At 35.1% G+C, this 25,834-nt stretch overlaps 2 protein-coding genes across 2 annotated transcripts; both read left to right on the forward strand.

Moving 5' to 3' along the window:
• The first annotated feature begins 9,700 nt into the window (after positions 1–9,700).
• Positions 9,701–17,246, forward strand: LOC132144608 (transmembrane protein 196-like). Its single transcript, XM_059555171.1, has 4 exons — positions 9,701–10,098; positions 11,092–11,148; positions 15,567–15,821; positions 16,691–17,246. Exons 1-4 carry the CDS (start codon positions 9,934–9,936, stop codon positions 16,757–16,759), a joined length of 546 nt encoding a protein of 181 aa, XP_059411154.1. The 5' UTR covers positions 9,701–9,933; the 3' UTR covers positions 16,760–17,246.
• A 979-nt stretch (positions 17,247–18,225) lies between these two features.
• LOC132144609 (DNA-directed RNA polymerase I subunit RPA43-like) lies at positions 18,226–24,863 on the forward strand. The gene is made up of 4 exons (XM_059555172.1): positions 18,226–18,574; positions 22,588–22,729; positions 23,254–23,462; positions 24,363–24,863. Exons 1-4 carry the CDS (start codon positions 18,240–18,242, stop codon positions 24,748–24,750), a joined length of 1,074 nt encoding a protein of 357 aa, XP_059411155.1. The 5' UTR covers positions 18,226–18,239; the 3' UTR covers positions 24,751–24,863.
• Positions 24,864–25,834: the final 971 nt, after the last annotated feature.

The following is a 25,834-nucleotide window of genomic DNA, read 5'->3' on the forward strand; positions in this document are numbered from 1 at the left end:
TCTCCTAAACCTCTGCAGCTGCTGGATCCAGAAGACAAACTACTGTGTGTTTATAAATTGGAGTTATAATAAAGTTTATTTTTTGTTCATTCTGAGTTGTATATACTCAGTATTTATCTAATTATGTATGCAGTTCATTATTGATGAATTTATCCTTGCACATAATCATTTATACATTTATTTCTGCATTTAATTTTTTGCACAAATTCATTTTTGCATTTGTGCATTTATTTATTGGTTTATGGATTTATTTTTGCACTAATTTTGCACTTATGCATTTAATTATACATTTATTTATGCATTTGTTTTTGCACCTTTTTATTTTTTTCACTTGTGCATTTATTTATACATTTTATGTATTTGTTTATTCATTTATTGATTCATGCATTTATTTGAGCACTTATGTATATATTTATTTATGCACATATTTATTTATTTATTTATTTGTGCTCTTATGTATTTACTTATGAATTTATTTTTGCACTTGTGCATTTATTTACTGTATGCATGTATTTATTTGTTATTACATTTATTGATTGATACATTTATTTTAGCACATGTGCATTTCTTTATACATTTAATTATTGAGTTATCTTTGCACTAGTTTATTCATTTTTTAATTTATGCATATACTTTCACAATTATGCATTTTTTTAATAGTTGATTTATTGATTTCATGCATTTATTTGTACACTTATTTTTGCACTTACACATTTATTTATCGATTTATGCATTTGTTTTTGCACTTTCATTTATTTACATAAATAAATGCATATGTATGTTATGTATGTAATCTTTGAAAAAAAAAGTTTCCTCTAAAACCAGCTCTCTTACTCTTCATTGCTGATTGGTGTTACTCAGAGGAAACCATTTTAAACATCCTCTGATCAAACTGTGCTGTTTTGCACTTGTGCAGATTTCTCTCCTGATTCAGACCAGACCATTTCCCAGCATTATTATACATTATAGACTTGATTAAATGATGAAACATGATTTGTTTCTTTTGTCTTCTCGGGACATTAACTGATGGATTGGAGTGGTGTGGATTATTGTGATGTTTTTATCAGCTGTTTGGACTCTCATTCTGACGGCACCCATTCACTGCAGAGGATTCATCGCTGAGCAAATGATGCAATGCTACATTTAACTACATCTACATCTTGGATAGGCTGAGTACATTGAACTACTCTTTTAATGTCTGTCTCTCTGATGCTCTTTGATCATGTTTTATACTGTATGTTGTGAATATATGATTTGTTTTCTCTCTTTCTCTCAGTGCTGCTGTTTGGTAGTGGGTCGCATTGACTCAAGGCCTCTCTGAATGCAATCACTCTCACTGCAGAGCAAAGTATGTCATGGACAGGACTTGTCTTCTGCCATTCTCATCTCTTCTGGAGCCTCAGTGTCTCAATGCAACAGTAAAGCGGCACAGGCACGTCATGGCATTGTCCTTCAGAAAGAGATTCTGGACGAGGCTGTGAGCGAGCAGCACGTACACCATCCTCCTGCTCAGCACTTCTGCAGGTTACGTGACACCGATCATGTTTTGACCATGTCAGGTTGTGTTTAATGCTTCCCGCAGTTATATAAGATAGACAAGATCAGACAGGACACTTTAAGGTCATTCTAAAGTGTGCAGTTAATCTGTGTCTGCATACAGTTATGATGTTTTGAAAGTACAGAAGTAAATCCTGCAAAAAAGTTTGGATAATCTGGAACATGAAAAAAAACAAAACATTTTTTATTTATATAATATAATATAATTTTATAATATAATATAATATTTATATTTAGTAGTACTTCATTTTTTTGTTATTCCCTATAATGCTATATTTGCAGCAGACATTTTATTGATTTTATTGACTGATTGATTGTCGATTACTAGATTTGTAATTATTTTTGAAAGAAGTCTCTTTTGTCTACCAAGGCTTCATTTATTTGATCCAAAATCATAGGAAAAACAGTAAAATTGTGAAATATTATTAGAATTTAAATGGACTGATTTCTATATGAATTTATGTTAAAGTGTAATTTATTTCTGTGATGCTCCGCTGTATTTTCAGCATCATTCCTCCAGTCTCCAGTGTCACATGATCTTTAGAAATCATTCTAATATACTGATTTACTGCTCAAGAAACATTTCTGATTGTTATCAATGTTGAAAACAGTTTTGCTGCTGAATATTTTCTCAGAAACTGTGATGCATTTTATTTTTTCGGATTTACAGATAGTTCAAAAGAGCATCATTTATTAGAAATATATATCTTTTGCAACATTACAAATGTATTTTATATACTGCCATTTTGATCCATATAATGCTTTTGATAGCATGCTTGAGATATGAAAATAGTGTTTATTATGTACTGTCCAGCATGTTTAGCGTCTCCTCAGCTGTGCTGAGAGAAGTTGCTCCGTTTGACATCATGAAGGACGTTTGGTCCTGTAAAGGTCCTTCACGTGGAATCACACTCACCAGCGCGTCAGAATATGGAGCTCAGTCACGCTGAGAGGATCTGACACGTCTGGACGTCTGCTGACAGGCCATCAGCTCTTTCTTAGACTGCCATTTCACTGCCAAGAGATCAAAAAAAGAATAGAGCAAGCTAGTGTTATAGGTCTTTACACACACACACACACACACACACACACACACACACACACATACACAATTGCATAATAAATGAAAAGAAAATAGAATACAAAAAGATAAGAAAGATAGTTAGATTAGTTTTTTCCATCTGTCCAGGCTGGACTATTGCAATGCCCTCTTGGCAGGTTTTCCAGCCAATTCTATCAAACCTTTACAATTAATTCAGAACGCGGCAGCAAGATTAATTTTTAATGAGCCAAAAAGAATACACATTACACCTCTGTTTATCAATTTGCACTGGCTTCCAATAGCTGCTCGCATAAAATTCAAGGCATTGATGTTTGGCTACAAAACTACCACTGGCTCTGCACCCATTTACCTAAATTTGTTACTTCAGACTTATGTGCCCTCTAGAAGCTTGCGTTCTGCAAGTGAACTTCGCTTGATTGTGCCATCCCAAAGGAGCACAAAGTCACTTTTACGGACTTTTATATTAAATATTCCCTCCTGGTGGAATGACCTCCCCAACTCAATCTGAGCAGCTGAGTCCTTAACCATCTTCAAGAATCGGCTTAAAACACATCTCTTCCATCTTTATTTGACCCTCTAACTTTAACACTCACTATTCTAATTCTATTCTTAAAAATAGTCTTCTAATCTTTTTGTATTCTATTTTCTTTTCATTTATTATGCAATTGTGTGTGTGTGTGTGTAAAGACCTATAACACTAGCTTGCTCTATTTTTTTTCTTATTCGTTTTCTTTTTATTTATTATATTATTTAAAAGCCTATGCTACGTGTACTGTGTTAAGCTAACTGAGACTTGTTATAGCACTTCTATATCATTGCTCTTTTTGTTGTTTTTGATTGCTTCCACTGTCCTCATCTGTAAGTCGCTTAGGATAAAAGCGTCTGCTGAATGAATAAATGTAAATGTAGTTAAGGGAACATTCCATTTTAGAATTCTGCAAACATTCATACTGTAATGCTAGAATGTTCTGAAAGAAAGTATAGTAACATTTAAAAAGAAAACTATAGAGGAACATTCAACTAAAACTTTTAGAAATGAATCATTCCACGAACGATGATAAACAATATTTTTGTCCTCGTGTTTTGAGGACATTATTGAAGACCAGATAACTCATTCTGTAACATTATCGTTTGATTGTTATTGTTCCTAACCTTGCCGGAGTGTTGTTTGTTAGCTAGGAAAGCAGTGGGAGGATGTTTTAATCTGAGCTGGAGGCTCGGGGTGTTGCTGGGATTGATTTTGGCCCAGCAGAGGCCCGAGTCATTGATCTCTGCTGTCTTTTCTGCCATCATCAGTGCATCTGCGGCGTCTCTTCTCCGTCTCAGGTTAAGTGACTTTCTCCAAATCATCAAATACAGAGGCTTCTGTAACCGAACACTCCTCCTCATCCTCTTCATCCTCTCCTTCAGTCCATCTGACTCGCTGAAGACAAACCTTCAGGGATGTGTGTGTGGCTCAGGAAGAATTGTGTTACATCAGATGGAGACGCCAGAACAGTTTTCTCCAGAACAATCCTAAAAGTGATCTTCTACGTGACATTTTATATGTTTTATTTTTTTGTCATTTAAAATAAGTTTATATATTTTTAATTTATTAGTTTTAGTTTATGTGCATTATATCTTTTTGTGGTAATACCATAGCACTTTTTCATAACGCTTGTGTGTTGAAGAGTTTTACGTCTTCTCAGGGTTTTTTTTTTTAGGATCGTTGTCGCATTAATTGTGGAAACTGTCAATGTTAAGCTGGGATTTTCTGTCAGAATCTGCAGATGCAAGATATTTTAGCATAATTTGCTAATGCTGACAAGAAAGTCGAGCTAAACTTGAACAAAACATGCACAGCTATAGCCTACAGATTGAAGGCTGGACTCAGTATTTTCACTATTAAACACTGCTCAAGCTTGTTTGCATCATTCTTGCGCTATACGAATTTGTTCAGAATAGCATTTGCACATATTTTTTATTATTATTATGTATTATGCAATTATTATTTGGGGTCAAGTTTGGCTGGAAAACTCTAATGAAACTCTTTGCTTGCTTGTTGATAAAACTACCCTGCTGGAAAAAACAACAAAACAACAATAATAACAATAATCCCATACTTGATATTTCAAAAGTTAAGAAATCAACTTGCACCGCTTCCATTTCATAATGGATCGTTCTTTTGATTCGTTTCAGTGATCCGGTTCGAGTTAACAACTCACTGAATCGCCAAGTCTGATTCAAAATTTGAGTGATGAGCAATTTATATTTAGAAATATATATTGTGTAATCTCAAAGTGAAGAAATCAAGACCGTGATCACGAGGTTCGTTTCGTTATGAATCATTAGTTTACATCGAAGTTCACAAATCGCACGAAGTGATTCATTGAACTGGTCTCAATGCTGCCGTTCTCAATTTGAAGAAATAAGCGATTCATTGAGTTAGTCATAGCGAGTCTATGCCCGATTAAAAATTAGCCGATATGATTAATGAACAATGTGAATTCAGAAAAAAATATGTAGCCTACCTTATTATTTCAAAGTGAATTTGAGACCGCAACAGCTTCCTGAATAGTTTTAATTATTATTATTATTATGAACTCTATTGACTCTATTAGATGATCCGCTTGAGCTAGTGTGCAAAGTGCATTAAATAATTAATTATCGGTGATTCAATGAGTCAGTCAAAGCGAGTCTCGCGTCATCAATCTAAAAAAAATCAGTACCAAGTTTTTTTAAAGTTCACGTTCGTTTCATCGTTCAAATCGATTCTTCAGTAAACCGGTTGCTCTGGTTTATCTATGACAGATAAACATAACTCATAATAGGTTAATCACTTTTATTCTTGGAGTCAAGTGGAAATGTAGAAGCAGTATACTTTTACTGGAGTATTGTTTCAACAGTGGATCTGTATTTTAACTCTAGTACAGTGTTTGTGTTGTCATCCACCACTGGGAGTGACACAGAAATAGCTTCACTTTATAACGAGGCACTGACAATTATGGATTGCACACACCAATACAATACACCAATCCATGTTTCACTAAAATTACAGTTACTACTCTAAGCCTGGTTGTTAGCAGCAGAGAATCATTATAACCGGGTCCCATGCGTTCACAGGCGCTGATGTTCTCACTATGTGCCAATGAAACCACACTTTGGCAGGACCCCTTTCGGATTCAAGCACTCCCTTGTGGACCATTAAACAGGGCTCCAGGGCGATCCGTGACATGGGCACATTTCCAGTCTGACAGAACTGAAAATGAGCTCTTGTATAATGATGCAAAGAGTCCAAACCAAACATCATGGGGATACAGTCAAATAATGTGACAGTGGGCCCATAACCATATTTAGACACTAAAAAATATATGTATGCCATTGCATTAGATGATAGAAGAAAACCAATACAATATCTGCAAACAAATGATTGATAATCAGCTTTATACATTATACTATCCACGTTTTTTGGCTGACAATATAATCAGTGTTTGGCCAAATGAATAAAACCTGCATGATGCATGTTAGATGCTTACAAAAATGATTAAAAATAAACAAAATCAATCAAAACTTAATTTAAATGTATATAACTTTTTAAAATTATTTTTTGGAATTTTATAATTTTATATATATATATATATATATATATATAAAAGATGAATAAATTTGTATTTTTAATCTGATTTTTATCTCTATTTTTCTCACATCTCTGAGAAAAAAATGTATAAACAGAATTGCGAGGAATAAACAGAACAGAAACGTCTAAATTGTGAGGTACAGATTCACACATACTTTTTTATTTTTTATTCCATGGCAAAAACAGAAGTGCAAGATAAAAATGATAAATTCAGAGAAAAATGTCAGAAATGCGAGAAAAAAATCTGAATTTTTATATTAAAAAATTGCATATACTTTTTTTTATATTCTGTGGTAGAAACATGCTTCCATAATTCCTTTGAAATTAATAAAAAGTTACAATCTCTGAAAATTTCATAAAATATATATATTTTTTTTATCATTTTTCTTTAATTGTGTTCAATGTAGGCCTGTTTAACATCCAAAGTGACAAAATATCAGTATCGGCAAAAAATGTCAAATCCATGCATCCCTAGTAGCCGTCTATATAGGCTGCAAACAGCAAGGCAGCTCAATGTTTTGGAACGGAGCCGAGTTTGCAAGTGGATGGGAACACAGTGATTTATTCCAGTATGAGAACCTTCCACCTCACATGAAGAGAAAGAGCGAGGAAGAGAAAGGAGGAGACAAACGGACTGCTCTGCTGTGGTTATAAATAGACGGAGGATGTGCGAGCGTGTGTATAGGAAGCAGCTCTTCTGCAGTGATGCTAATGGAAGGTAATATGGTGCAAAAAGCCAAACTGAGACACAGGAGGACAAATGACACGACAGGACTGCCACAGGAGGCAAATTACACTCTCCCAAAAAACATTCTGATCTTTAGCACTGTAAGGGATTCCTTGTTCTTTCTGAAGAGCAATCATGCTGCCTTCAACTCATGCTGGAATTGATCAGATTGCATGTGAAGTTAGAAGATTAGTGTTTAATCGTACCAGAGCACAGCAGTTCGTGCCAGATAGTGAGGCAACAGGCTTGCACTGCTTAACTACATTTCCCATAATTCTCTGCTCAGTTCTCTGCACAAGAATGTTAAATGCTGTAACCACATCAATCGGGTTCTTAAAAGCAGTGCTGTGATTTTTAACTAAAACTAGAACTATTAAAATCCTGCTGTTGTTTCGATTAAACCAATTGATCAAGCGATCTGTTTGAACTTGCATGATTCATGAGTTCACAAGAGATCGATCCCCCATGGTGAACCACTAAAATGTCGAAACAGGTGTTACTTAATGAAGCCTGGTTTAATAAAATCACATGACTTTTGTAGTTTGATAGCCTACGTGCTCCTTAGCACTGCTTTTGAAACAAATGCCTGTTTGTGTGAGTAACTATCTTTTGTCACTATGACTTTGTCTATTCTTATATATGGTTTTATAATGGTTTAATATGTATAGTTACTTATGCGTTTTAAAGCTAAATCACAGTAGCATCCATTTGTGAAGGATGTAGACTGTCAAATACACACAAGCCAATCATAGCAGTGGGTGCTTACTGTCGAGTCTGATGAGAGGGGATAAAAACAGGACAGAAAATAGTTTATTACTTCTAGATTATAGGTTTTTTTGATGTAAAAATCTTGATTTTATAAGAACAGTACAAACTATATAAAAACAGAAGCAGTTAATTTCCCCTTTAAGGCTTTGAGAATGGCAATTTGACTAACAAGAAGTGATCAACTTTTGAACAGTACAGTACTAGCAGAATAGTACCGAGGTATACCTGCAGTGCAAACAATACACCCTGTACTTTCCTCCTTCTTTATTCATGGTCACAGGTTCTAAAAATACCTCCACCTTTTCTTTCCTGCTATTTCTAGATCTTGAAACTGACAATCAGTTCAGCTCTTTCACATTCCCCCAAACCCTGCAAACACGGGAGAGAGGGAGAAAAACGGAAGAAGCACTAGTTTGATGACTCAGCAGACGGACGGGGGCGTCTTGTTATCGAATCAAGGGCGAGATTACAGACAGCTGATGTTCTCGAGCTGATTCACAGACAATGGATTCTGTGCGGTGCTACAGGAAACAGATCATGAGTATGTGTGTGTGTGTGTGTGTGTGTGTGTTTGTGTGTGTGTGTGTGTGTGTGTGTGTGTATGTGTGTGTGTGTGTGTGTGTGTGTTTGTGTTGCACAGTGTTTTTAATGCTTTGTTTACTATTCTTCCAAAGTTCTCCGTATGAAACTTGGTTATGTATATAAGCCTAACAGAGCACTCAGATCACTAGGATCGAGTCAGTTAGAAATACCAAGGGTTCACACAAAACAAGGGGAGTCCTCCTTTAGTTACTATGCTGCTCGCAGTTGGAATCAGCTTCCAGAAGAGATCAGATGTGCTAAAACACTAGTCACATTTAAATCTAGACTCAAAACTCACCTGTTTAGCTGTGCATTTATTGAAGGAGCACTGTGCAATGTCCGAACTGATTGCACTATATTTTCATTGTTTTTTTTTTGTTTTGTTTTTTTACGTAAAACCATTTTCTGTTTTAAATTCATTTTAAATAAGTAATTATTTTAATAATTTTAAAAATTTAAAAATTCTTATTAAAAGTTTTATTCTTGTTATTTTTTTCTTCATTATTATTTTACTTTCTTTTATGTAAAGCACTTTGAATTACCATTGTGTACGAAATGTGCTATATAAAAAAACTTGCCTTGCCTTGGCTATGAACTAATTAGAGAGGCAATATAGCTGGGTACATTAAATAATGATTATTTTTCCCCGATAAAATCAATTTCCTTTTCTGGACTGTCACTGAGGAAGTTATATTTTAATACAAATAAGCAAAACATTTACTGTGAGTTTGATAAATGCTCTAGATCATGTTCATTATTGCTCTTGGGAATGCACTTTAATGCTAAGCTCTACAGCAGTTTCCATCAGCTTTTACACAGAACTCGCTGGATGGTCATGTTTCTTGGTCAAATGTCGCTGGAAATGATTTTAGGAATCAATTTTTGCCCGTGGGAAATTCCACTAATATAATCACAGAGCATCCAAACATTGCAAAAAGCATGCTTTTTGTTCCAGCACCCTATATATAGAACTTCTATGCGCACTATTATGGATTTGGTCCACTCAAAACCTTTCTAATAAAATGTGATTGAGTGTCTTAACGCGCTGTGATTGCATGTGCCGTTATGTGTCCAACTCGCTGGTTTAATGCAATAAACTGACCGGGGCGCGTTTACCACAATCAGCGCTTTTACGCACCATTGCGCATAACCGCGTCAGGACACCTGCTTCGCTTTCGGCTAGAAACGCAACTTTTCCCGCCAGATTAGATTTGGAACAGTTGGAACAATTAACGTTCTAAGGAATTCCGTCAAGTATACGATCAAACGACGATTGTATAACTATTTTAGAGCCATTCTACTGCAGGACTGTAAAAAAAAAAAAAACTCGATGGTGACAGTGGGCGGAGCTTTTCCTCCGTTAGACTGAAGGAAACCGCATGGAGCAGGAGCAGGAGCATGGTAAACAGAGTGAGGAGGAGGGTAAAGTTAAACTGCTGGCGTTTACGCATCGCGGAGGGCACATCTTTGCACTGACTCATGAACTGCTGGTGTGTTTAGGAGAAATCACATAAGTTGATGTTCATCTGCACACTTTCTTGGATTTTATACGTTTGGTTTATCTGTGAAGACATGGAGTGAAGTGTTTGCGCACCGGTCAAGAAGGATGTCCGAGCGAAGATGTGCTCCAGCCGGAAGATCATCTCGAGTTTGTTGGTTCTGTCGGTGCTGGAGATAGGGCTCGGGGTGTCCAGCATCGCCCTGGGCACGGTGGGCATCTTCCGGGTGAAGGCGAAGCACAAGACCCAGCAGGGCGACGCTTCTCCGTTATGGAGCGGAGTTTGTGTAGGTCACACTTTTCTAGTCTTCTTCAGCATAAACAAGTAATCCGAATCAAGCAATGAAAGTTTTGTGCAGCATTTATATAAAAATCTTTGTATTTGTATGAAAATGTAATTTTTGATTCTCAGAACGTTCTGGGAAGGTTAGTTTCTGGTTACAAAAATAATCTGCAAACAACGTTGCCCGGATGTTCCTGTTTGGTTTATCCCCAAAACAACCAATAATGAACGTTAGGGGATAGTTCTGTGGGGACATACTTTTGAGAAAAAAACAGTAAATCATACTTTAGCATAGGTCTGTTGCACTTTATTTTACGGTACGTGTACTTACATGTACTTATAGTGTACTTAATTTAGTACTTATTATTTAAATAATGTGAGAACTACACGTATTGTTCTCGGATACATCATTTAAATTTACATTAAATGCATTTTTGACCCACTTAAATAGGACTTATGTTTTTATATTTAATTTCATGCTTTAATTGTCTTTGAAATGTTAATATGATTAATATAAAAAATCTAATTAGTATAAATGTAAAATCAAATAACATGTAACAAACAACAATTTGACATTACAAAGTGCACTTTATTTGAAAGTGTACTTAAGTATGTTAAGAAACATAGTCATGAAAGTGTTAAGTCACTTAAGTGGCCTTTTATTTCATTAATATTACATAATCTACAAGTTGTTTGAAATAAACTTTTAAGATTTGAACTACAAGTGCAAAACAATTAAGTACACTTTCACAATTTTAATTCCGTGGGATTTTTATAAGTACCTCGATGCATTTTTATATCTGCACAGTATTTATTGTAAAAGAATCTGATATTTTGTGAATATGTCACATTTTCATGGCACATGTGAGATCTTTGCTTCATTGACTAATACAGTATATAGCGTAACCTCATTAGTGTGTTCAGTTCAGTTCATGTCAGATGTGACTCTGATTCATTTCTGGTAAAATGCTCAAATATGATGTTTTCTGTTTCATAGTTTCTTGTCTGTGGACTGTGTGGCATGCTGTGTGCACGGAAAAGGACAGGACTGATTGTGAGTATGCGCTTAAGTATTCTCATACACACATTCTGCTGTGCAAGTACGTATACTCAACTGTAGAGCACACACTGTAAACTAGTACCCTCCTAAAGTGGTATCAAAAGGGTTTTGTTTGCATCAGTACCATAAAAGAACCATTTTTGGTTCACTATAAAGAAAAGGTTGCATGGATGTTAAATGTTGTTCACTGCCAATAAAGTTAGGATTGTAAACAGTTAATGCACATTCTCTAGTCTCCTACACTTACTGTATATGCTTTATGATGTTTCGTTATATTTGAAAGGTTCTTCAGATCAGTGTTTAGGTTTCTGAGGTCTTTAAAGCATGAGAACATATGTGTTTTTTCTAATAAAAATGTCTAAATGGAAGTTAAACGGTTTTTGGTTCAAATTAAAATATTTTAAAATGTAAACGGCAATACAAGATTTTTAACTGTAGTTTAAGATCTAAAACATACTCTTAAGTGTACTTATGCATTTCACCACACATATTCATGATTTGTTTGTGGGGTTTTTTTAATGTAGAATGTAAAAACTCACATTAAATGCTATTCTAATTTAGAAATAGTTTTTGGTGGCTGTATGAGACTATTTTTGTAAAATATAAACTGTTAACAACATGCATTCTTTATTTCAAATTTCATGTTAAACAAATATTTCAAACAGTAGTATGCTACATTTTCTGTCAAGACCTCAATACATCGCACGTTTAATTCAATGAAAAAGATGTCAGGTTGTTATGTTGAAAATGAATACGGTTATTTTTAATTTTTAATTTTAATCTTAATTAGTGATTTTAATGCAAGACACTATACAGACAAAACCATTGGGTTTTACATGCACTTGTCAATTTTGAGATTTCCTTTTCTTACCATGCATTATTTCAGAATAGTGAAAAGAAAACATCAAAAAAAAATAATTTAGGTGTTTATTTTCATGCACATTTGTTTACATTGCATCTAATTTCAATTACATATTACATTTAGCATAAAAAAAAAAATATATATATATATATATATATATATGTATATATATATATATATATATATATATATATATATAAAATCCAGTTTTGTGATTTAAACTGTTTGGATTTATCGGGTGATAAAAGTACATATCCAAAATCCCCTCATTGAAAACCTTAAAAATTTAATAGATCAACAAAACTAAACAAGAATTTTGAACCTGGTTTATATGTTTTGATTTTTGTTCTGTAAATCTATACAAATTAGTGCGTATTTACCTAGATAAATGCATGCAAAATTCATGCAGTTACAGCTCACAGTGAGTGTGTGTGTGTGTGTGTGTGTGTGTAAATATCCCAGGATACTTCACTGGAGAGATGAGATTCAATTAGCCACCTCTGAGTGGAGTGAGCCGCCCCAGTGGAGAGTGTTAATCACAAATCCATCCTGAAGTGAAACACTAGTCTGAGAGGTTTCACGTTTCTCCCGTCATACTCTCCATTTATCTCTTTTCATAGCATTCCTTGTTTACCTTTGATTTCTTGTATACAAGCTTTCAGCTTTGTCCTTAAACACGCTTTACTGTTTCTCGTTTTATCTCTGGATCTCTCCTGCAGATTGATTTTGTTTCACGGGCCTCTATGCCTTGCTTGTAATGTTATTGTACGGCTAAAAGCAAACCCTCCCCGTCAGCCTGTAATGGTTCTGAATTCCTGACAGTAACGTCAGGAGCTACTCAAGAACACTTTACGTATTTTATCTGTAGTCCAGTGGACAGTCTCATCTCAGCAGGGTTTAGATACTTAAACAGCCAACATACTGTAAAAAGTGTGTTTTGGCTGTTCCTCTTCAGTGTGTAACATGATATGGGCTGCTGTATGAATGGAATACCTGCTGAGTAGTATGCTGAGTATGTTCTGCATACTATTTTTTTTACAGTAAAATATGAGCGATGGTATGCTGTTTAAGCAGAATTGATAATGCAGTCATTTAAGGAAATGAATATGCTTGTTACCTTATGTAATTTAAAATTGTATATGAAACATTATGCAATAATTTTTTTCAAAATAAATGAGGTTATATGCATTTCAGTTTTTAGTTTTAATCTTATTTTGTGATTGAAGCCAAGACTCTACATGCAAAACCATTGTTATTTTGGGCTATATTTCTTCCAGAACATGTCTTCTTTCAGACTAATGGAAAGAAAACACACAAAGCACACATTTAAGTGTTTATTACACTTGACATCACTTTACATCGCTTATTTACACTCTCTACATCTGTAGATTTCAATTACAATGGATCTTTTTAAAAGTTGTTTTCTTAAAGCAGTACTTGCACCCACCAAAATGTAAAGTTTTATTCCTATCTATATTCTAACGGTTGTTACTGAGGGATTTGTTCATATATTATTCTGCTACTTTTATTATTGCACGTCATCTATTTGCATCTTGAGGTTTGTTACAGTCCATATCTTTATAGTCAGTTTCTCAAAATGAGTTTTATTCTCCACTTCAGTAACACATACTGTACACCAAAATTTACAGTTTTATTCCTATTTCTATTCTGTAAGGTTTTACTGAGCGGTTTGTTCATACATTATTTACCTGATTTTATAATTGCACTTTACCTTACCACTTTACCATCATTACAAGCTTTTTTGTAACATTTATTCCAAAAAATATGGTTAATGTATATATTTTCTACCCATTGATAGTATTTCCCCCTATTAATAGAGTAATAAAAGGTAAAGTAAAAAACATTGACTCTCATTTGTCACCAAAATGAAACAAGATTTTTTTAATCTGGCTTTATAATATTAATGTGTAAATTACAGTAAAAGACGTATGTAAACGTGCTTTTTGCCCCAAAGAAAACAGCAACAAATCCAGTGCTCAGACTTCTGGTCTGGAAATGTATGCAAATTAGTGCATATTTATTAATATAATGCCTAATTTGCATGTTTTGTTATATTTTTGTAATGCAAAATAATTATCTTAATGTACTGTGATATTTACAGTATTAGTTTAGATTTTACCCGATTTACCTGTAGTGCCTTTAAAAGTCACAAATAATGGATGTTTACAATTTACAAATGATGAGCTGAACGGCCTTTTATTTCAATGGAAATGCAAATGCAAATGCTTTATTATAGATCTTCCTAGTGCACTGTAAATACTTCAAAAACAAGTGGTATGATGGTATGCTATTTTGATCAAAGTGTCTACCAATACAACAGTATATTTACATTTTAGTAATTTGCCCACAATTATTATTGTAAGCAATTTATCATAGGAGCCAACAATTTCTGCAGTGCACAATACCGAGCAGTGACAGTTGGAGTTATGGCGCACTAAAAAGGGGTGTGCCATCCAGGAAAAACGTGATAATGTGCTGTGGAGTCAGAAGTCTCTTGTGTAATTTGAGGTCAGATATGTCCTGAAGTGTTGAGGTGGCAGTTTTCTGCAGGCAGATAATGTCACTGTCTGGATGAGGTCTGACCAATTATAAAATCACAGAGCAGCACAATCCATTCTCCCAGTACACAATGGTTTCATCTTCATCCACCGTATACAGTATTTCTGCTGTGCTGTACGCTTCCCAATTAATATACTCTGACCTTTATGAAGATGAAAACCAATCAGAGCACCTTAGCAAATGTGTAGCAACGCCCCTAGCACTTTGGTTGTTACTTTTACACAGGCAAACACTAATTTGATAATTTAATTAATATTTCTGATTTTTACTTTCTGATTATATTTTACTTACTAATTTCTGTCCACCACAAAAAGTTAAACTATTAAAGCATTTGTTAAAGTGTATAATAATATTAATAATATATGCATTATTTTAATGATGAATGCATGAAATATGCATTATTATTTTCAATTTTAAATGCATGTTTTATGCGTTATCTTTTAAATATTGTATGCATGCAATATACATTATTTCAATAATTTATGGATGCAATATTTAATATGCAATATTTTACTCTATGAATGCAATATGCACATTTGTTTTGATATTGCATCCATGCAATGGTGTATGTATGCAATGTGTTATTATTTTAAGGATGTATGCAAGCAATATGCATTATTATTTAATTGATGTTTTCAAGCAATATGCATTATTATTTGAATGTTATATGCACACAAAATGCATACACAAACAGCTTACATTATGTTTTTCTCTCTCATGATGAATGCAATGTGTTAACATTTTGATGATACATGCATTCAATATGCCTTATTATTTGAATGTTGTATGCATGCAATATGCAATATTATTTTAATGTTTGCATGCAATGTGCATTGTTATTTTGATATATGCATGCAATATGTGTTATTATTTTAATGACATATGCATGCAGTATTATTATTTGAATATTGTATGCACACAATATGCATACACAAACAGCTAACATTATGTATGTTTTTCTCTTTCTCAGATGATATTATTTTCCTCCTGCTGCATTTGTGGGTTAATCGGTGGAATCCTGAACTTCCAGTTTGTACGTGCACTGGTCAAGCGTTCAGATGGCATGCAATCTCTTCATTTGGCCATCATGTCTCTAGCATGTCTGGGCGTCAGCAGCTGCACGCTTTCCACATGGCTGACCTGCAGACTGGCCAGCAGCGAACAGCAGCGCATGTTTCTGGAGAGAGAACATTCACTGCATCACTCGCAAGAAATGGCAGAGAAGGTAAGCCAGGAGCTGGTATGTTTGTGCGGTGTATCTCATACCCACACAGTCAACATTACATCAAAGCTGACTCAGTTTTCATACTTAATACAGAAATATGTACATTGAATGAAGCCAGTTTTAAACATCGTATTTCGTTTGCTAATGTAGGTTAATGTAGAGGAGTTTATTTTTCTTAATCAGATTTGGAGAAATGTAGCATTGCATCACTTGTTCATCAAAAAATCATCTGCAGTGAATGGGTGCCGTCAGAATAAGAGTACAAACAGCTGATAAAAACATCACAATAATCCACAAGTAATCTACACCACTCCAGTCCATCAGTTAACATCTTGCGGAGCCAAAAGATTAATGTTTTTAAGAAACAAATCTATCATTAAAACGTTTTTAACATCAAACCTATCCAAAATACGATTCTATAACCCATAATAATGTGTGAAAAAAGTCCATATCCTTTTGTCTCACACACGTATTTGTTTAGAGCTGTTTTGGACTCGTTTGTCTTGTAAACAGTGCTTGATCTGTGCAGATTTCTCTCCTGATTCAGACCAGACCTCTTTTTCACTGGAACATGGGTTTTTATGGATTATGGACTTGTATTTTAGCAGGAAGCAATGGTTTGAAATTAAAAATGTCTTCATGATGACTTTGTTTCTCATAAACAAATGGTCTATTATTCTATTGGCACCCACTCACTGCAGACAATCCATGAGTGATGCAATGTTACATTCCTCCAAATCTGATGCAGAAACAAGCTCATCTCGCTTATATAGTAGCTAAAAATCGAGGTTTTCTCTCTCCTGTCTGTCTGAATCTATCTCATAGTGAAACCTCCTCACAAACTCGCCCGTGTGTTTGTCTGTTTGCAGGAGGTTTTGGATAGCACCAGCAATGGCATCTCTCAAGTCTCCTACAACGGACGGAGCGCTTCGCCATGACAGCTCGCTTCCCACTCACTCTTAACAGCACAGTTCTTCCACCTGATTGGCTGAGTCAGGCTGACAGTTCTACACTCTGATTGGTTGAGTCGGGCTGACAGTAGAAGCACAGACGGCGTTCACCGGACATAATGTAGACAGAGCGTCAGATAACACTATTGAGCAGACAGACAGCCAATCAGTGTCCAGTTACCTGATGACCTCAGGAGAGGTCAGAGCTGATGACTTTGACAACCAGCGTACAGAAAACAGATATATGAGTACAAAAAAGCATGCAAACGATCTTCTCTCTCTTTCTGTATCTCTTTCTCTCTCCCTGTATCTAGATAAAGGGAATGTTGAATCTGAAATTGTAATCTTGATATTGTATGGTATACTGAATGCTTTTTTCCTGATCGTATAAAAATGCACACTGCAAGATGCCTGTAAAGATATTTATTAATTGACAGTATTTTTATATAGGGACTTCATATTAACATGAAATAAAGATGTCAAATGTAATTTGTTGCATTATGACTGATGATTAAACCATTAACACACAGTAACACTTTTAATTCACACACCAAAGATGTTTGTTTTAATATAGCCTACATCTTTAAAATACAGTACTGTGCGAAAGTCTTTCTTTTTCATTTTTCTTTTTGATTATTTATCATTGATGGTAAATAATATTTAATTTTAATTATTCTTTATTTTTCTTTTAAATAATTCCTTACTATTAACCATGTAAATAATGTAGCTTCTTATAAAAAACAGCTGAAATAACTCAAGCAAAATCATGTTTTATTTATTTATTAAATTAGTAATTTATATTGAATAATATTTGTACATTTTAGTTAATTATTATTCATGAAGTTAATTCGTTTTTCTTCTTTTAAATAGACTCCTACTATATACAAAAACGACAGAAAAATAGAAAAATCACGAGACTAATTTTATTTATTTTTATTTTTCTGATTAATTATTTATAATTTATATTTGATTATTATTTAATTATAATTATAATTAAAAAAGTTAATTATTAACTTTTAAATAGTTTCCTACCATTTATCAAAACAACATAAAAATATTGCTTACATTTTTATTTTATTTTTAATTAGTTATTTATAACTTATATAATTTTTTTTAACGTTTTAGTTAAGTGTAATTAATCAAGCTAATTTCTAATTTTTAAATAGTCCCGTACTATTTGCAACAACAACAGAAAAATCTAAACAAATTCACAAGAGATTAATTTTATTGAATTATATTTTATTTTATAATTATTTAAATTTTGTATTTTTAATAGTAGTGGTTATTTTCGGCGTAGTTAAATATAATTATAATTAAGAAAGTTAATTATTTCTAATTTTTAAATAGTTCCTTTCTATTAACCAAAACAACATAAATAAATATTATATTAAAATGCTTTTATTTTATTTTTCTAAGTGTAGTTCTCCTCCTCTCCGCCAGTGGTCGTGTATCACTCCGCACTTTTCGAATGCGAACCAGCGAGCGAACGCACCATGTGCTCCTCCATAACTACGGCATGGCGAACTGGACGCAGGAGGACGGAGCACCGAAACCTGTCACAAACCCCGCAGATGTCTCGACATCGAGTGGAAATGTCGCAGCCGGAGGTGACAGAGTCTCCGCGCCGGTTCCGTGTCTCATCCCGTCGTTCGCGGACGCGGTGAAGCTGCTGAGCGCGCGGTACTCATGTCTCGTGCTGGACTCGCGCCGCAAACACATCGCGCTGCCGCCGCAGTACCTGCAGAAGAAACGCACCGGAATAAAGGAGGAACTCAACGCCGAGCTGCTCAAATACTCCAGCAGGTAAAGTCTTTTTCAGTATTATGATACGGTTAATAAAAACATAATACCTTTAAAAAATAGTCTACTATAGTACTGCTTGTAAACTTGTCATTGTGTGTCACTGCTGTCATTTGCTGTAGAAGTTCAATAGGGGACCAAAAGTGTACTTTTTGGGGTGCAACAGCTTTTCATTGGAGCAGTACCTTTAAAAGCACATAATTGTACCCTTTATTATCTAAGTAACAACACGTACCCAAGGAACTAATATGTACCCAATAGGGTTAAAAAAGGTGCAAATATGTCCTGCTCCAGTGACAAACTGTTGTAAAGTTAACGTTACCCCAAAAGGTGCAACTCTGATCCATTTTTTAGTTTGTAAGGTTGGCTTACTTGTATTGCTGCTTAAATTGAGTTGAATCTGTTGAAGTCAACTTCCAAAGACACCAGTTTGATCATGACTTGATGTAGTTTGTGTAGAAGTGAGCAGGTTATAGCTGGCAGATTACAAAAGTACATAATAATACAGTAGGGGTTCAATCTTCAACTGGCTGGCAGGAGCCGCCACTGGCATGTCACGTGACCTGTCAGTGGGTGGCTGGCAGCTGCCAGTCTGATGCTGGCATGTCACGTGACCTGTCAGTGGCTGGCTAGTTGTCTGCCAGTCTGCCTTTGGCAAGTTTTAGAAACCATTGATTTTTGGCTGTTTTTGTGTTTTGTGTTCCACCCTCTCTAGCTCATTTATTATGCATCTGTTGATATGTTTTTGTTCTTTTGCATGATTGGTGTTTTAGACAATTTATCCCAATTGAAACAGTAAAATGGCCGTGATCAGACTGTCAGCTTAATGACGCTTTGCTGGACGGTCTATTCAGTCAGCCGCGGCTGAACTGCGGTTATAACGCGTTGCCTTACACTCTCGCTGCAATGAAATACACTGTTTTCTTATTATGAATGTAATCTCAGGCATCTCTTCTTTAGTATGATTGGTGTTTTGGGGACGATTATCCCGATTAAAACAGTAAAATGGCCGTGATCAGACTGTCAGCTTACTGACGCTTTGCTGGACGGTCTATTCAGTCAGCCGCGGCTGAACTGCGGTTATAACGCGTTGCCTTACACTCTCGCTGCAATGAAATACACTGTTTTCTTATTATGAATGTAATCTCAGGCATCTCTTCTTTAGTATGATTAGTGTTTTGGGGACGATTATCCCGATTAAACCAGTAAAATGGCCGTGATCAGACTGTCAGCTTACTGACGCTTTGCTGGACGGTCTATCCAGTCGAGTCGTTGCCCGACTCTCTCGCTGCAAGGAAATTCACTAGTTGAGTTGCAGCTAGCGTTGCATTTGGAGGAAAAGACTGGACGATAGAGATGGATAATCTTTAGCCGTTCTTGGCATATTTATTTTTCTAGCTGCCGACACATCAGTCTCACGGTCGGACAGCTAGCCTTCAGTGTTATTATTTTTTCTCTATTGCCTACGGCAACTCAACTGAGACAAACTTAATGACGCAAATGGGTCCTCTAATAGCTGACACTTTAGTGCCCTCCTGTGGCATAAACATATACAGCATTACATACAACATTAGACATTCTCTGATACAACTGAGGACATAATGAACATATTTTAACAACACGGTTTTCTTTTTATGAATGTAATCTCATGCATCTGTTATTTAGTATGATTGATGTTTTGGGGACGGTTATCCCAATTAAACCAGTTAATGGCCGTGATCAGACTGTCAGCTTACTGACGCTTTGCTTCTCGGGTGGGTATGGCTATTAAAACAGTCAGATCCCGGCACACACGTCATGTAACGTTACAAACAAGTTTATCTAAATATTTAGTTCAATTAATTAGTTAAAAATATATGTAGTTCGCAATATTAGTATATCATATAATTAGTGAAATTGTTTAGCCATTAGGGAACAATAGAGAAAGATTCACGTTATGCCTACTGTGAATAGATGTATAGCCTATAGCCTACGTCCAGCAAAGCGTCAGTAAGCTGACAGTCTGATCACGGCCATTTTACTGGTTTAATCGGGATAATCGTCCCCAAAACACAAATCATACTAAAGAAGAGATGCCTGAGATTACATTCATAATAAGAAAACAGTGTATTTCATTGCAGCGAGAGTGTCAGGCAACGCGTTATAACCGCAGTTCAGTCGCGGCTGACTGAATAGACCGTCCAGCAAAGCGTCAGTAAGCTGACAGTCTGATCACGGCCATTTTACTGGATTATTTGGGATAATAGTCCCCCAAAAAACAATCATACTAAAGAAGAAATGCCTGAGATTACATTCATAATAAGAAAACAGTGTATTTCATTGCAGCGAGAGTGTAAGGCAACGCGTTATGACCGCAGTTCAGTCGCGGCTGACTGAATAGACCGTCCAGCAAAGCGTCAGTAAACTGACAGTCTGATCACGGCCATTTTACTGGATTATTTGGGATAATAGTCCCCCAAAAAACAATCATACTAAAGAAGAGATGCCTGAGATTACATTCATAATATGAAAACAGTGTATTTCATTGCAGCGAGAGTGTCAGGCAACGCGTTATGACCGCAGTTCAGCCGCGGCTGACTGAATAGACCGTCCATTAAAGCGTCAGTAAGCTGACAGTCTGATCACGGCCATTTTACTGTTTTAATCGGGATAATCGTCCCCAAAACACCAATCATACTAAAGAAGAGATGCCTGAGATTACATTCATAATAAGAAAACAGTGTATTTCATTGCAGCGAGAGTGTAAGGCAACGCGTTATAACCGCAGTTCAGCCGCGGCTGACTGAATAGACCGTCCAGCAAAGCGTCATTAAGCTGACAGTCTGATCACGGCCATTTTACTGTTTCAATTGGGATAAATTGTCTAAAACACCAATCATGCAAAAGAACAAAAACATATCAACAGATGCATAATAAATGAGCTAGAGAGGGTGGAACACAAAACACAAAAACAGCCAAAAATCAATGGTTTCTAAAACTTGCCAAAGGCAGACTGGCAGACAACTAGCCAGCCACTGACAGGTCACGTGACATGCCAGCATCAGACTGGCAGCTGCCAGCCACCCACTGACAGGTCACGTGACATGCCAGTGGCGGCTCCTGCCAGCCAGTTGAAGATTGAACCCCGACTCTAATAATATCCATCTTTTCTGCAATACATGATGGGAAGGTTTCATTCGATGTTTGTGAACTCCGATAATAATAGACTTTTTTTTATTTATTTTTTGCTCTAGAAAGGAGAATTTTGCTAAATATAAATAAATTCAACTTATTTTCTCTTGTGGACTATATGTAAACATCTTTTATGTGAAATATCTTCACATATTCAGGTCACTACTGAATAAACAATAACATGCTTTTTATGATTCCTCTTATTTGGGTAAAATAATTAACATTTTGCAGATTCTGCAAGGGGATGTAAACTTTAGACTGCTCTACATATATGCTCTGCATATGCATTTCTATTAGCCTATATATTTTTATTAAGCCCCTTTATAATGTCTTAATTATATATATTTATAATTTCTTTTTTTCTTTTTATAAATCTGTCGTGAAGTTTTATTACACCCACTGTTTAAATGTTTATTTCAACAACAAATGGGAGTCAAAACATAATTATTTCATTAAAAAGTTTATATATTTCATATTTAAATTGCCTTATGTGCAGTTTAGATGCTTTTTTTCAGATCAATATTAGCTGTGTTATTTGGAAAATATGCATTTAATTTTTTAATTATGCTAGATTATTACTTTTTTATTTTGTTATAGTTCTCATGTATTTTAACCACATTTTTATTCACTAATTTGATTGGTGTAAATTACTATTTTATAATAAACAAATTAGTGAACAAAATGTGGTTTAAGAATTTCTTTAGCATAATCTTAGAGCTCTGTTAACTGAAATTTTGATAATCAATTATTGTACAAATCTGAAACTTATTAAACCTCATTTATCAATAAAGATTACAACGAAGGAAAAATCTAACAGCCATTCGCTCATCTCTGTTGTTTTGCAGTCTGAAAGGTGTTCCTATGGCATATGACAACATTAAAGTCGTGGGACAGTATGGAGATATTCATGACGATCAAGGCTTCATTCACTTCAACATCGAGGCGTCGTTCGTAGTCTTCCAACCAAAGAAAGGATCGAAGCTCATGGTACGTCTTACGAGATCTTCATGAGCTACACATCATGTTCTATGCATTGCCTGATGGTTTATAAGAGTTTCTTCTTTCAAAAGAATCCAGTTTGGAGTTAAATTAAAAGTCATTTTTGCTCTTCCAAGCTTTATAATGACAGTAGGTTTGTGTTTCTGTTCAACAGTCCAAAAGAAGTCAAATAAAGTGCGTGCATCCATAATAAAAAATGCCTCGCACGGCTTCGGGGGCATAAATAAAGCAAGCGAATCCATGCATTTTTGGATATAGAAAAATATCCATATTTAATATTTTATAAATATGGATGCACGCGCTTTATTTGACGTCTTTTGGACTGTTGCACAAAAACACCCAGTTACTCCCATTCTAACGCTTGGAAGAGCCAGGATCATTTTTAATATAATAATCGTCTGAGAGAAGAAAGACATATACACACAGGTTGTTTTGAGGGTGAGTAAAACATGGGCTAATTGAAATTTTTTGGGTGAACTAACCTCTGTTAATGTTGTGTGTGTGCCGCTCAGGGTGTGATTAATAAAATAGGAGTGGGTCACGTGGGCTGTCTGGTTCACGGCTGCTTTAACGCGTCGGTGGTGAAGCCCGGTCTGCTGAGCTCAGTGCAGTGGAGGGACTGTGGACTGAGCGTCGGACAAAACCTGGAGTTTGAGGTCCTCCAGCTGGACGCTGATAATGCAGGTGTTCTGCTCATCCGAGGACGGCTGGAGAAGTCCAGGTACAGTGAACCGATTTTCTCTTTTTTAAACTTGAAACAGCTCTATTACAGGAATAGTACAGGAATCAATGAACATTTGCTGTGAATGTACTCATCCTCAAGCCATCCGAGATGTAGATGCATTTGTTTTTCATCAGATTTGGAGAAATGTAGCATTGCATCATTTGCTCGTCAATGGATGCTCTGCAGTGAATGGGTGCCGTCAGAATGAGAGTCCAAACTGATGATAAAAACATCGCAATAATAATCCACACCACTCCAGTCCATCAGTTAATGTCTTGTGAAGTGAAAAGATGTGTGTTAATCTCGTCTGAATCAGAAGAGAAGTCTGCACACATTACAAACAAAAGCTGCTCTTATTTTTATGTTAAAGACAACAGGAAATTGACTTTCACTGAAGGAAGTGTTATGGATTATAGACTCATATTTTAGCCTGAAGCAACAGTTAGAAGTTTAAAAATCCTAATGATGGATGTGGTTTTTATTAACACAAAGCTTTTCTCTTAAATCGGACACTTAAAGAACACTTATTTTAAATAAGTAATTGTTTACAAAAATAGCCTGCTGTGCAATTTATTGTTTTTTTTCTTATTGACAGGAACAGCTTAACGTAGCAATTTTGTAAAATGTGTTTATTTTACTTAACTGATTTTAGGTTTTTTGAAATAACCATTTTGTAGTACATTATGGCTTGATGCTCCTGAAATAAACTCACATTCATGTATCATCTAAAGCTTGAATGCAGTGTTAGAAAAGCAAACAAAATTGCAATACATTGTAAAAAAAAAAAAAATAAAATAAAATAAAAATGCAATGCATCGATTTGGAACCCAAGTTTCATAATAGTATCGACTTGAGAGATAAGTGTGTCGTTTCTAATAATAATTTCTTGATTTTCAGAGTGCAAGAGCTTGTGGCCCAAACCGAACAAAAGGAATCAACTACAGAAGCAGAATGCACAGATGACACGATCGACAGCCCGAAACCCAAGAAGAAAAAGAAGAAAGACAAGAGTGAGAAAGAGTCTCTGAACGACAGCGGCCTGGAGGAGATGTCAGAAAACCACCGAAACACCGCCGACACAGCAGAGATAGACTCCAACGCAAACAGACATCACAAAGAGAAGAAGAAGAAGAAGAAGAAAGACAAAGGACAGGAGACAGATGAGCTCTCCACAAGTGACTCCAGCAGACACGTGAGCGATAAAACCAGCAGAAAGAGAGCGGCCGAGAGCCAAGACGACCTGCAGGACGCACCTGCTGCCAAAAAGAAGAAAAAGAGCAAGTGATTTCACTCACTGACTGTTTCATGAACTCTACACAATGAACCCAATGTGTCTGAGATGCTTTGTGTGATTTATATTTACAGAATATAATAATAAATGTTATCTTTTCCTCTGGAGTATTTGCACAGTTTTGTTTTTCCACCTGTAGAGGGCAGCAGTTTCCTTTGCTGTTACACACACACACACACACACACACACACACACACACACACAATCCTGAAAGTTCTCCTCTTTAAACTGTTCTTCAAACTAATGACATGAGAATGGGGGAAATATATAAGCATCCCTCATTTAAACATTTTATGATTAAAGTAAGATAAAGGAATAAGCTATTATCAAATGGTGGCCACAGCAATATAAGATATTGATAGATAAAAAAATATATATATTTAAAACTATTCATCATTGTTTATTGGTTAGAAATTAAACCGCTATGCTAATTACAGTCAGTCTCAACACTAACACAAAAATGTTAGAAAAAAAAAAGCTCTTACTTTTCTAGTCAATATAACATGAGGTTTCTTCTTTCCCTTAATTATATAAATATCATTTTTTTTGCTGTATGTAAAAACGTTTTTTAATTCTTTACATTTAGTGCAGTTATATTTTTGTGTCTTTATTAATAAACCAATAGAAAATGACTTATGTAGCTTTCATCATTCATTCTCAGAATGTCATTCAACTAATTGGTTTGACACATTTTATAATTAAAAACCAAAATGATTGTTGTACTCGCTATAAAACCATCACAAATCGCAAACAATGTAACACCTGCTTTTGAAAATCACATTTTTGTGCAATCATATATTAATGCTATATGTTTTTGTTCCACAAATGGAGATTTGAAGTTGCTGCAAGTTCTGTGGCATTTCTTTTTTTAATTTGTATTAATGTATCTCAATCCTTAAACTCCATAAAGCTTAAATCTATAAATTACTTGCAATATATACAAATTAAGTTTAAATTTTGGCTTATTTTTTTTATTAAAAGTTTGCTTTATATGTTTTATATTTATTATTTGTAAATTATTTTATTTTCTATTTCATTATTTATTGTTTGTTCCAATGTTTTCTTCTTGGGTTTATTG

Source organism: Carassius carassius, chromosome 8, assembly GCF_963082965.1.
Source record: "Carassius carassius chromosome 8, fCarCar2.1, whole genome shotgun sequence".
Lineage (NCBI taxonomy): Eukaryota > Metazoa > Chordata > Actinopteri > Cypriniformes > Cyprinidae > Carassius > Carassius carassius.

Coding starts and splice junctions, on each gene's coding strand:
- LOC132144609 (XM_059555172.1), top strand. CDS start 18,240: ATGCGAACCAGCGAGCGAACGCACCATGTGCTCCTCCATAACTACGGC. Junction 22,730..23,253: donor AGAAAGGATCGAAGCTCATG/GTACGTCTTACG, acceptor TGTGCCGCTCAG/GGTGTGATTAATAAAATAGG. Junction 23,463..24,362: donor GGACGGCTGGAGAAGTCCAG/GTACAGTGAACC, acceptor CTTGATTTTCAG/AGTGCAAGAGCTTGTGGCCC.
- LOC132144608 (XM_059555171.1), top strand. CDS start 9,934: ATGTGCTCCAGCCGGAAGATCATCTCGAGTTTGTTGGTTCTGTCGGTG. Junction 11,149..15,566: donor GGAAAAGGACAGGACTGATT/GTGAGTATGCGC, acceptor TCTCTTTCTCAG/ATGATATTATTTTCCTCCTG. Junction 15,822..16,690: donor CGCAAGAAATGGCAGAGAAG/GTAAGCCAGGAG, acceptor GTCTGTTTGCAG/GAGGTTTTGGATAGCACCAG.